This window comes from Scomber japonicus, chromosome 15 (assembly GCF_027409825.1).
Source record: "Scomber japonicus isolate fScoJap1 chromosome 15, fScoJap1.pri, whole genome shotgun sequence".
Taxonomy (NCBI): Eukaryota; Metazoa; Chordata; class Actinopteri; order Scombriformes; family Scombridae; genus Scomber; species Scomber japonicus.
This window is the reverse complement of record NC_070592.1, coordinates 22955114-22967829: the sequence shown is the minus strand read 5'-3', so window position 1 is coordinate 22967829 and position 12716 is coordinate 22955114. Positions and strand designations below refer to the sequence as shown.

Genomic DNA, 12716 nt, shown 5'->3' with positions numbered 1-12716 from the left:
TAAGAGATTTCACTGAAAGGTACTTTTGTTACTCATTTCTTCCTCCTTTAATCATTCCCTCTGGTTTCTTTGCATCTCCAGCAGGGAAGGAAGGGATCCCTCTGCTCTCTTTCCTGGTTCCCCACTTCGTCCCGCATCATTGTCACCAATAATCCATGGCTACGATTGGTCCTCACCATGACAACCACTGCTCTCATATTGGTGATGGCCATCTTTAATATGGTGAGAAACTACAAGAAGCTATGAGTAAAGATGTTGTCCGTCATGGTGGCAGCTGCATTAGTACAGTGGACATTTGATTATTTGATTTGATCCACATCACTGTAAATAGGATAATATTTGTTAAACTTTAAAGCATTACTATTGTGAAGTCCGGGCATATAATCCCTCCCAAAGCATTAAAAGTATGATCATCATGATTTACAAGGTTGAGTATAAAATTTGCCTGTAGATACTGAATCACGTTAGCATGAAACATTATAAAGCCTTATAACTTTCATGGTGCTTCCTGTTTCCATCATTATGCAACCACAGAAAAAAAATGAATGATTCTGTTTCTTAATCAGATGGAATAGAGAAAAAAAGGATTAATAGTATAATTAATCTCCACAGCTCACATGGTGTAGTCTTAATCATGTCATTTTAGTCACAGCAAAACCAAACAACTATGTAAATACTTATACTTACAAGAAAACTTATGGTGCCACTGACGTACACAGGCTGAATATATAAACCACCAGCAAATTCATTTCACATGTTTGTATTCATATTGAGTAGTTTTATTGATATTCCTGAGACGTGAAGTATAACTGCATGAGAGTATGACGCCTGTCCTTTCATTAATCAGTCTGCTGCTGTCCTCTGGTTTCAAACTGCACTCAATACAAATATTTAATTCCTGTATTCTTTATATGTGTAGTCTGTTTTTAGTTAAATCTGTTAAGGATGACCTTCAGATACATCCAATTCTGCTCATCTCTCCACATTATCAAAAGATCATATAGTTTTTAGTAGAAGACTAATAACTGTGTGTAGTAACTGTCAAAGCTTTAAACCACAAACATCAGTTGTTGCTGCTCTGTCATTTAAGCAAAGGGTCGAAATGTGTCCCTCTTATCCCATTTTCTTATGTGCTTGTTTACTAGCTCTTTGTGGAGGATCCTGGAGGATCCATGGAAGAGGGCCCTACAACTACTCTAAATCTAACCAATGACAGCTTATTGGGCTATCAGGATAAAACAATAAAAAAGATGTTTTACCTGCCAGTAAGTACAAAATGAGACGTTAAATATGAACTGTTTTAGATATAAGTCAAACTACTTATCCCAAAAACAGCGTAAATGAGTTGTATCTAAAACAGCACAATTTTCAGTTCAGAATTAGACAAATGTGACATATGGGGAAATGTTCTTGTTTAACTATTTGGACATAGTTTGCTCACATGTTGACGGCAGTAAAAGTGCTGCTAGGCATTTGCTGAAGCACAGTGCTGTCTCTTTACCATCAAAGAAAATGATTTAAAGAAACAGTCATGTCAGTATATCCCAGTTTCACGTGGAAACTCTTACATAGCCATTTCAAATCTGTTAAGTGGATTGGTTACGTTTCTCGCCAAGCAGGAAGAAGAGAAGCAGACAAAACCATCATGTATTTATATTGGGCATCAGTGGCGCCAGCTTGTCAGACAGATAAGGGAATTTTTAAAGTGTTTATTCACTGTCTGGTTACTTCTTGATAAACATGGTAGAAGCCTTCTCAAACACTATAGACTGACAGGACCGCTATTTGTTTCATTCTCAGTTATTATGTAAAGAATATATAATTGTTATGTAAGAATATTGACATTTCTTGCTGTCAGTATGCAAACTCTAGTTCTGCTCTTGCTTCTTATCTGTGTGCTGGCTTACTCACCGGCAGCACACACTTGTTGTAACACTGAACAAATAAAACCAGGTTTCCATCTTTTTCCTCAGTTCAGTACATACGACACTTATATTTTAAGAAAAGAACATTTATGTAGAGCTAGTACTGTATGTCGGTTCAATTAATTCACAGTTGGATTATGTAACCTCTCTTTGTGTCGTCAGTACTTTATCTACTGCTGTATACTGGGTCTGGTGTCGTGCTCGGTGTTCCTGAGGATCAACTACGAGCTGAAGATGGTGGTGATGCTGGTTGCCGTGGTGATCTACAACATAATCATCCTCCAGACGCAGGCCTCCCTGCTGGATGAATTTAGCAGAGCGCTGTACCAACCACTGGACAGGTACCTGGAAACTGTGCACACACACTCTCTCTCTCTCTGCTTTCTTATCAAGGCAATAATAGAACAATTATTATGCCTACTTGAGGTAAACGCCTCCCCCTCTGACCCTGCAGCCTGCTCACATGAGTCGAGCACAGCCCATTAAAAAGGACTAATGAGCCCGGTATTGCTGAGGTGGCAATATACCATCCAACTCCTCAATCAGGAGTAATGTGCGGAGAGGAGGAGGAGGAGGAGGAGGAGGAGGAGGAGGAGGAGGAGGATGAGTGGCAGAATGCGATACAGCAGTGTATGTTGATGGAGCTGAATGCATTTTTCACATTTGACTGATAGCTTGAGTCTCACTGCTGTGAAAAAATCTCATTATGCAAAAAGTTTTAGGGCTACTGAGAGGGACTGTTATTTTTCTCACTGTCTCACCTTGGTTTTATTCTCATGAAGAGTATACATCGCTGTTGCCAGAGCACCAAATAAATACAAGCGGTGACGCAGAGGAAAATAAAAGGAGGAGAGACAAGGACTGTCAAATAGACCTGTATTGTTTCTTGACAAACACTCATTCACACTCCAGTTCCCTCAAAAGGATATTTTTGACAGTTCTGGCTGATATGAATTCATGGAATAAAGTTGCATGTCAACACTGTAAGGTGCAGCAGTAAATGTAAGTTGATGCACACCATGCCAACAGTATGTGCACTTAGAATGTACAGTGATTACAGAACAAAATTCATCTTATACATACACTCATATATATATTCTTTTTTTTAGTATTACCTTGTTATTTTGGTTTGGTCCATTTACATCTATTACTGATTGCCTTGATGGATCAGTTATTAAAGGGACTAGTTAGACTGGATTTTAAAAGATCATATCAGTATTTGTTTATAAATTATTTATGCCTATTTACTATCAGTCTTTGATACATTAGTGTTCATTTAATTCTATTCATTTAAACAGTAAGTAAGTAATTCAACATGTGGAGTCTGGTTATCCATCACACTTGCCTCTTGTTGTCATTGATTCAGTATTGTAGAATTTATATTAATATTGCAACATAATGATGCATGCACTTTTCAAATGCAGTCTGCACTCCACCATACATTACTGCACAGTAAAGTAATGGCCACATATACATGTAAATACATGTAAAAAAAAACCCAGTATGTTCCTTTAAAGAATGAGCTTTTTCCTACTTTAAGCTAAATTCATGAAAAACTAACAATGCATTTAGTTTAGTTTAGCCTGCCTGAATATCCTGTGTGTGACACTCAGCCCTAAACCAGCTGTTTCCTATGGAAGATAAACATCTTTAAAAGTGGGTCACACATTTGTATTCAAAAGGCTGAATCATTCCCTTAAACAGCTGGGCACAAAGTAAATAAGGGATTTTTACATTCACTGCACAGTTGGTGCTGTGATGAGTATTTACAGTAGTGGGAGGTGTACAGTATGGGAGACTGACTCAAAATAAACCAGTGTCTGTGTTCATCCTAATGAAGGACTACCCAGGGCAACAATGTGGCTCATTGATGTGTTTCTTGGACACAGATGAATAGAATAGACAGTAGGATCAATTAATTCATGGATTTTGTCTTTTAATAAGATTTGTTGACAGCAAGAAAAATCAATGCTGGGTGATTAACATCATGATAACAGTATTCTCTCTCTCTTTATCTCTCTCTACAGACCAGGAGTCCTGAAGGATCTGAAGACAATGGGCTCTGTGTCTCTCTTCATCTTCTTCATCACCCTGCTGGTATTAGCCAGGCAGGTCAGTAGTTTTATTAAACCATAATAACATAACTTGACATTTTCGTACTATTATCACAGTGTAGTAGTAAACATAATTACAGTATAAACTAGAACTTTAACTGGGTCATTCACTGCAGATATAACTTATTAACTAATGTCTTATTAGGTCATTCAGGGCTGTTACACAATGGCTTTTTTTTTTTGCTGACAGTGAGGGAGATATTTTCCAGACATTATACCGGTGGATTTGAAATCATTTCCACTGTGAATTTTAGAAGCCAATTAAACTGCCTTCAAGAATTTGGTTCAGTATGACAGAAGATCAAAATACATGTTCAGAGGGACATCATTGTTACATTGCCTCCATCTCCTCTGTGTCTAACACCTTCAGTTCATATAAGCGCTAAACTCAGCTGACACAGATTTCATGTGTGGTACCAGCCATCTGCTCTGACCCTAAAACAGATGTTCTGAACGGGAGGAGTCCCTCCAGAGCCTCTGTACCCAAAACTGAGGCTCCCTAGAGAGCTACAGTGGGACCAAACAGCAAATTGTGTTGTTCTCATTCTGGGTCACCGAAACCAGATGGGAGGGGAGCGTTTTATTTTGGAAACACAACTTTGCTGAGTAAAACTCTTTGTTGCTGTCACATCTCATTCAGTCTTTGGAGGGTAATTGGTTTCTGAATGCTATTTTGGGTGTTAATCAGCACAGTAAAATGTGTTATCAATTATAATAATCATAAATAAATAAAACGTTATGTAATCAGCACCATACATACAGGAGTGCTTTACAATAAAGTAAACAAACAAGAGAATACACAAAAATAGGCTAATTATAACAAGTGCAAAAACTGGGTGATAAAACTAAACCATCAAATAAATAACAAAGAAGCAAACAGCAAGAACAGCTATGCTAAGAACATCAGAACATGTGAAAGATAGAAATAAAACAAAGGAAGGCATAAGAACAATAAAATATATTTAAAAAAAAATAAGAACAAAAAAAGTAAGAGTGACAGTTAAAAGCAATGTTGAATAAATAAGTTTTCAACTGTCATTTAAAAATGTTCACAGAGCTTTCTTCTCTTATATCTTCAGGCAGGGAATTCCACAGTTTCAGTGCAAAGTTAAAAAAGAGCTGAGCTGCCGATATTCTTACTTGTATATTTAAAATTAAATTGTGAAGGATATATATATATATAAAACGACAAAGAATGAGTAATGTAGGCCGCTGGTCCCAAACCATTAAGAGCCTTGTAAATAAGTAAAAGATCTTTAAAATCAATCCTAAAACACACTGGGAGTCAGCGCAGGTTAGCTGAAACTGGGATGATATACTCTCTCTGTCTTGTTCTAGTTCAAAATCTGGCAGCAGATTGTGAATTCATCGTAGTTCATTAGTGGATTCTTTTGGAAGACCAGTATAAAGAGAATTAAAATAGTCTAATCTACTAGTAATAAATGCATTAATATGTTTTTGGCATCTTCCTGGGATAGGAACCTTTGCAAAGTTTCTTAAATGAAGGAAAATTGCTTCGGTCACCCCCTTTATTGGGATTTAAAATGTAAGTCTGAGTTTTGCCTCAGCTCCTGACTTCATTATCATCAAAATAATTCTGGGAACAGTTCAAAATGTTCAAAGTGGTGTCACCCGTGGCCTTTGACACAGCAGTGCATAAATATGTCAGAAGGTTGAAGATTACTTTTTTTTCTTTTTTGCTATTAAAATATTTTTCCTTGTAAAATTCCATTGTCAGCACTAATGAGCTAATTCCCAGCCATTTAGTCAGAGGGAGGAGAAAGCAGGTTAAGAGAATGAAGGCATCTGTAATTCATCCCTCAAGAACAGATGCGCGACGGAACAAAGCTCATTTATAGTCTCGTTAGCCGCTTTGTGAACAGCAGCTGGAACGAGCTTCTTCTCTTCTGGCCTACTTTCTGGACTCCTGGAGTTACTAGAAGCTCCAGTTTCCACAAGAGAAGAAGCACCAAAAAACCCCTTATGATGTTCATAAACATAATGTGTGAAAACACTAACCACCCTAAGAGGCTGGAAAGCGATCCTTCATTTCTATTTTGGCCTCAAGCTATCAACACTATAGCACATCTCAAAGTGTATGTAAGCCTACACTGTAGGAGTCGGGTAAATTGGCACCATGCTTTAATCTCAAGGGAAAGACATTCAGCGCGCACATACATCATCCAGACTGCTAACCACACACATGAAATATTTCTCACTGGAGAGCGGATACACACCCACACACATTCATACACACACCGCAGGAGCCGACCCACAGGTAGCCCGCAGCTTCAGATATACGCGAGCGTCATGATGGGGGACCCCAGCCGGATGCAGAAACACACACTCTCGGGATGTTTTGACCCTGATAGATGAGTCTTGCTGACATATTTAGATGTGTTCAGAACTCCCTCAAGCATGAATAACCAAGCGGGGGGGGGGGGGGGGGGGGGGCTATCTTTTATGCAAAACAGGCCGGTCTGCTTACTGTTTCCTTGAGCAATGAGAGCGGAGCTTCTCGCACTGTTTCATTGTAGTCTTATTGGGACATTAGTTTTCTATGAATACCAAGCACGCCTTTAGTTTCAGTTGGGTAGGTTTTCCCAGAAATCCTTTGAATTTGTTGGCAAAGTCCACCTCTAAGAAATGCACACACATCACGGACGAATACCAATTACTGCGGCTTCAAGGAGGTCGATTCAGACTCTTTTACAGCTTTTCAGATTGACCTCCAGCAAAGTTTAACTGTAAACCTTTATAACCTGTAGATTAAAACTGACAACCTCTCAGTGTTTTCTTTGTTGTCCTGCTGCTGGTGTAGGTTTCCACTTGCAGTAAGCTCTGGAGCAGAGTGCTGGGTGTGAATGACGCAGGTGTCTCTTTACTCTGTGTCCTCCTGTAACAGAATGAATATTACTGTAGGTTGGACTTCCTGTGGAGGGACAAGTTCAAGAGGGAGTGTGAGGAGATCGAAACCATGGAGAACCTCAACCGGGTTCTGCTGGAGAACGTCTTACCCGCCCACGTCGCCGAACACTTCCTGGGACGCAACTGGAAGAATGAGGTACTTTAGTTTGTGGTTCTTAATGATCATGATTTATGTCTAGAAAAAGAAAATGAATGATTAAATCTAAATACTCTATATGTGCTGTTGATATATACCTTTTCTCAGCATATCTTACACCTGTATAAAAGGAGTAATCAGGGTTGGGAAGGTTACTTTGGAAATGTAATAGGTTACAGATTACTAGTTACCCTATTTAAATGTAATAAGTAATGTAACTGTTTCAAATACGTAATCAAAGTAATGTAATTTATTACATTGATTACTTTTTGATTGCTTTTCTAATTGTTCAGCTTCAATAAAGTGTTCAGCTGTTAGGGTAAGTGTATCCATTAAGCACCAAAATCTAAGTTCAGGTGTTTTTCATGGATACCGACACGATATAAGGGAGATCATTTCTTAAAAAGAAAGATTTATCTCTCATGTGAAAATGTATTCATTAGTTCATGTAGATTTTGGAATATAAAATAAAGATAGTTATAAAAAAAGTCAAAAGTCTGGCATGGGCTTCATTGGTACTGTGATACCATTTAAGCCCATGTGTGCTCCAAATAAGCCCACGTCATGATTTATTTACTAAATATAAAAATAATTAAAAACAACAATATATGTATTCAGTAACATGTTAAATATTAAAGAATGAGGCAGAAACCCTCCTGAGTAATATCTCAAAGGTCAGACTTCAGATATAGCCCTTTATAATCAACAACATTTTCATAAGTAGCTGTACTACATACTACACGGTTACAGTTACATGTATTTAGTCTTTACGTAACACCATTACATGTAACTAGTTACTCCCCAAACACTGGCTGTAATTATTGTAGCATGCTGTTTCTCCTTAGTTCATGACAGCTCAGTAAAATAGTTTGTTTTGCTTACGTCTGACTTTCTTGTGACGCATGCTATTTTGCAGCTGCATTGACTTAGTCCCCCACATCCCACATAGATGAAGAAAGTTTCATTATACTTATTCTAAAGAGTCAGTATCAGCTGTGGTTGAGACTCATCTGAAACCGCAGACCATGCAAACTTTCCCTCATCAGCGCTCGATCGGTACGACGCATCCAGCTGTTTTCGTCTGCTTGCTCGTTATCAGGACCTTTATCATCAGTCATACGAGTCGGTGTGTGTGATGTTCGCCTCCATCCCAGACTTCAAAGAGTTTTACACCGAGTCTGATGTCAATAAGGAAGGACTGGAGTGCCTCCGTCTTCTCAACGAGATCATAGCAGACTTTGATGAGGTAAACTCCTCTCATATTGATACTCCTGGCTGTCTGGAAAAGGAAAAAAAAAAAATCCTGCTTCTTGTTTGAGATGGAAACACGCTGGGTGGTTGCATGTTAAAGTGTCAGTATTTTGGCTGATAGCTGGTGTTATTTCCTGTGTCGGTTTGCGTTTTACGTGATTGGCTGACTCTTTCATGTGTCCTCAGCTGCTGTCCAAACCTAAGTTCAGCGGAGTGGAGAAGATAAAGACCATCGGTAGCACATACATGGCTGCAACTGGACTCAATGTGACCCCGGGACCAGAGTGCGCACAGGCATGCTTTTACTCATTATCAGTACACGTGCACACACTCATTCTGTGACCTTGTCATGTTACGCAGTGAGTGGACGCACTGTGTTTAATGCTGCCTCCACATCAGATACAAAGTGACACATCTGGCTATGGGGTGAAAGCTTCTACTGCCAGCTTTAATATGAGCTCACGTTTGATAATAGAGGAGCAGGCAAAGAACTGGAGCCTTTTTGTACATGCTTACCACATTTCACAGGGCCAGAACTGTTTTGGCAGACTAAGCTCATATTCAATAAACTTGTCATTTTTCACTCATGATCACAAAATGGGATCGAGCTTAAGCATCAAAGTATTTATTGCAATTGAGCGTCGTGTGGGTTGCTCCTTAAATGTGCCACATATAAGCGTCAGTGATTCATTACTACACTCATTTGAATACATCAGTGCAGTCAGTGGAAGCAAATGAGATCATTACTCAGAAATGTAGCTGAACATTGCTTTGTAATAGAAATCTCCTTCCTTGGTAGGAAATCTGCTTAATTGAGCCCTCACTAAGCGCCTTATTTACCATTGTCACAACTGTCTGTCTCAGTGTGACATGTAATGCAGTTTATAGTGATTACCAGTGTGTGTTATGTTAGGATGTTTGGGAGTTGTGTGATGCAGTAACACTGAGTCCAGGAAGGTGTTCCAAAGGGAACAATAAAGTACATCTTAACTTAACTTGTCTTATCTCATCTTAATTTAACCTAATATATCTTATCTTATTGTATCACATCATATCATATCTTATTTTATCTTAACTTAATTTAACTTAACTCAACCTATTTTATCTTATCATATCGTATCTTATCTTAACTAAACTAATTGAACTGAATTTAACCTATTTTATCTTAATTTAACATATCTTAACTGATCTTATCTGTATTAATGGCAGATTTTCCACTCAAATTTCTTTGTAATTTTTGAAACAAAGGGTCTTTGACATCACACAGAAGTAAACAAAAGCAGGCTGCTTATTTCTCATTGAACATTTTGGCAAGCAGACTGGGGATTTTTCTAACATGACCTGTAACCCCACAAACAATCTAATTAGCTAATGATGTGTTCCTTGGTCTTGGTTATTACTATAAATAGTGAGTGAGTCAGCCAGACATGATCTGTAAACACACTATATAATCCATCCCTGACAAATTTTGCTCTTGTGCCTCATGACAGTTGCTAAGCTACGATTGGATGGTCGCTTTTTGTGGGAGGAGTTTAGCAAACAGTTAGTTGCCGTACAGAAGAAAATCATACTGATTTACAGCACAAAAAGGAAGAGAGTGATGCATGATGATGTATGATGCACTCATGCAGAGCAACAAATATCAGATTTTAAAGTGTAGAGCCCAAAGAGAAAGCTTGCGACTGAAGAAACAACAGGAAACTAATGTAATAGGCATTAATAACAATCCCCACTGGTATCAAACAGAAGTTATCAATCATGTTTATCTTGGTCTTTATGTATTATAAGTCAATACTGTTCATTTGAAAATGGCATATTGATGTGTAAACATTGTTCAGATAGCACCTTTAATTTAATTTCCTCTATTGACTTCATCTTTCTCCCTTATTAAATGTATTTCCTCTGCATTTCCTCCAGGAACATGACAGACAGTACATGCACATCGGCACCATGGTGGAGTTTGCCTTTGCTTTGGTTGGGAAGCTAGACGTCATCAACAAACACTCCTTCAACGACTTCAGACTCAGAATTGGTGAGAACAGCATAAATCATAAATCACATGCGCCCAGAGTTTGCCTCCCCCCCCCCCCCCCCCCCCTTATAATAAGTCAATTTTAAAGTAGATGGTCTCTCATTGTGAAAAGTCAGCCGTATGATTTGTGATGTTGTGTTCTTTTGCCTAGGCATAAATCACGGGCCGGTGATTGCAGGCGTTATTGGGGCGCAAAAACCTCAGTATGACATCTGGGGAAACAGTGTGAATGTGGCTAGTAGGATGGAGACCACTGGGGTACTGGGTAAAATACAGGTGGGATGTCTGAGGAAATACAGTTGTTTGTCTTTGCAGTGCGCTTGTCTTCTTATTCTAATCACATCTCTTTCTCTCCACACCAGGTGACAGAGGAGACGAGTGGCATCTTATCCACACTAGGGTACATGTGTTCATGTCGCGGCATCATCAACGTAAAGGGCAAAGGAGAGCTGAAGACCTACTTTGTTCACACAGAGATGACCCGATCTCTGTCACAAGGGACTGTGATGCCTTGATTGTTACACACTTAACCCACCAAACAGACTTGAGACCACCAGTCATACACGCCCACACACACATACACACACAAAGTGGCCATAGAGGTGATTTGTCATGCTCCGTAACTAAAGCTCATTACCAGAAGCCAGCAGTTCAATGGATAGACAGTTGTCAAGAACCACTTTTGTCCTTAGCAACACAATGTAGAGCAGGGCCGAGGTGCACTGCCACGGTCCTTCAACGCTGCACTTTGGATGGTTTTTCACATCTCAAGTGTGACAAAGACGTCGCTCCGAGGAGTCTCTTCACCGTCTAAAGGAGTGCCTGACTAAAGAGAGGTTTGCTAAATTAGTGCTGCTCTCAAGGACCGCAGTCACCCATCTGTACAATAGTAGTGGTGTGGAGCTAATCTGAGCTGCCTGCCAAGCTATGTGTATGTTTTCTTTCTCTTTTTTTTCTATCTGCCTGGTTGGCACCATGAGTCGGTTTGTTCCATTTTATTCCAAATGGATGTTGCAATAGTTTATTGTCATATAGAGCAGTTGATGCCAACAAATTGCCAGCGTGATGGGTAGTTTGCCAAAACCTGTGAATTGTATTTATAGCTTTAGAGCTGCGTTTGTGTCCCACTGAAGAGAAGGTGGACTCTGGCACAAGAGTCAAGAGCAAAGTAGAGGTTTCTTTTTTTTTCTTTTTTTAAAATCACGATCCATCTGGAGCCAAACCAACAGCAATGTGTGTAAATGTTCACTGCCATCCTTTTGTTATTCATTAAACATTTGTATATAAATTGAGATCCTCTGTCAGTGTGTCTTTATTTTGGTCCTCTAAACAAAAGTGTACTTATCACAGTTTGAACATTCACAGGATTCATTTACAATAGTAAGTCAAAAGGGTTTAAAGTCATGATTAGAGATGATACAGGTTCTCATTTAGTACTGCAGTCACCAAACAAAACCCTTAAAGGCCAGAATTAGCACTTAAATTAGCACTATTACCAGTATTATTTTAAAGTAGAATTCTTAAATGTATGGTACAGTTTTCTTAAATGGAATAGGTCCACATTGTGGTAAACATTAGTCCATTTTTTTGTCTTGGGTTTACATAAAAAGGGACTGATACCAGTTTAATATATGTGAGCATTAAAGATAAGCAGCCATTTAGCTTAGCTTAGCTGAGCACAAAGACTAGAAACTGGGTGTTGTTTTTTGTATGGATTAAACAAACGAGATGTTAATTAGTGCTTTGGTGTTAATTAGTGAGCGCTGACCTTTGCGCTGAGCCCTGCTAGCTGTTTACAGTCTTTATGTTAAGCTAAACTAAGTAGCTAATGTATTCCTTTAAATATAACAGTAGTACATTATAATTAGTGTCTGTCTTACTGTCAAACCTGGCTTACAAATACAATTGTTACCGCTAATACTTTCTTTTTGTTTATGGGACAACAGTAAAAAGTGAATAATGTGTCTTGTAAAAAAAATACCCATACAGCAAATACATAGACAGTAATAAATGAAGGCTGTACTGCTGAAATACACCAAGATGCAATGAGCTCCACTCACGCTTCAGAAATGTAAGGATGTCTCATGTTTAAGATGTGAAACAACTGTTTTATAGTGGCTTTTGCTAGCAGATAGACAAAATGCTCATTTTACTATGCCATTTTATCCCTCCAGTTTTGAACCACTGCCCTTTGTATTATCTCCTAATCCTCTTAAACAAACTGCACTGAACAGTTCAAAACACTGCGCGCTCTCTAGGAATAAAGGCTCTCTTTCTACCACTTTACAAAAGCTGAGCAAATGAGAGATGTCTGTCCTCAAAAACAATCC

The 12716-nt window shown here is 38.7% G+C and overlaps 1 protein-coding gene across 1 annotated transcript in view; it reads left to right on the top strand.

The window, feature by feature from the left end:
• The window catches only part of adcy2b (adenylate cyclase 2b (brain)), a 45849-nt gene extending 34202 nt beyond the window's left edge, over positions 1-11647 (top strand). The window contains exons 16-25 of the mRNA XM_053334451.1: positions 82-222; positions 1146-1265; positions 2088-2266; positions 3953-4037; positions 6945-7103; positions 8203-8349; positions 8541-8648; positions 10272-10386; positions 10538-10662; positions 10749-11647. Of these exons, the coding sequence (XP_053190426.1) occupies positions 82-222; positions 1146-1265; positions 2088-2266; positions 3953-4037; positions 6945-7103; positions 8203-8349; positions 8541-8648; positions 10272-10386; positions 10538-10662; positions 10749-10901 (1332 nt within the window). The 3' untranslated portion in view covers positions 10902-11647. The remainder of the gene's footprint in view (positions 1-81; positions 223-1145; positions 1266-2087; positions 2267-3952; positions 4038-6944; positions 7104-8202; positions 8350-8540; positions 8649-10271; positions 10387-10537; positions 10663-10748) is intronic.
• Positions 11648-12716: the final 1069 nt, after the last annotated feature.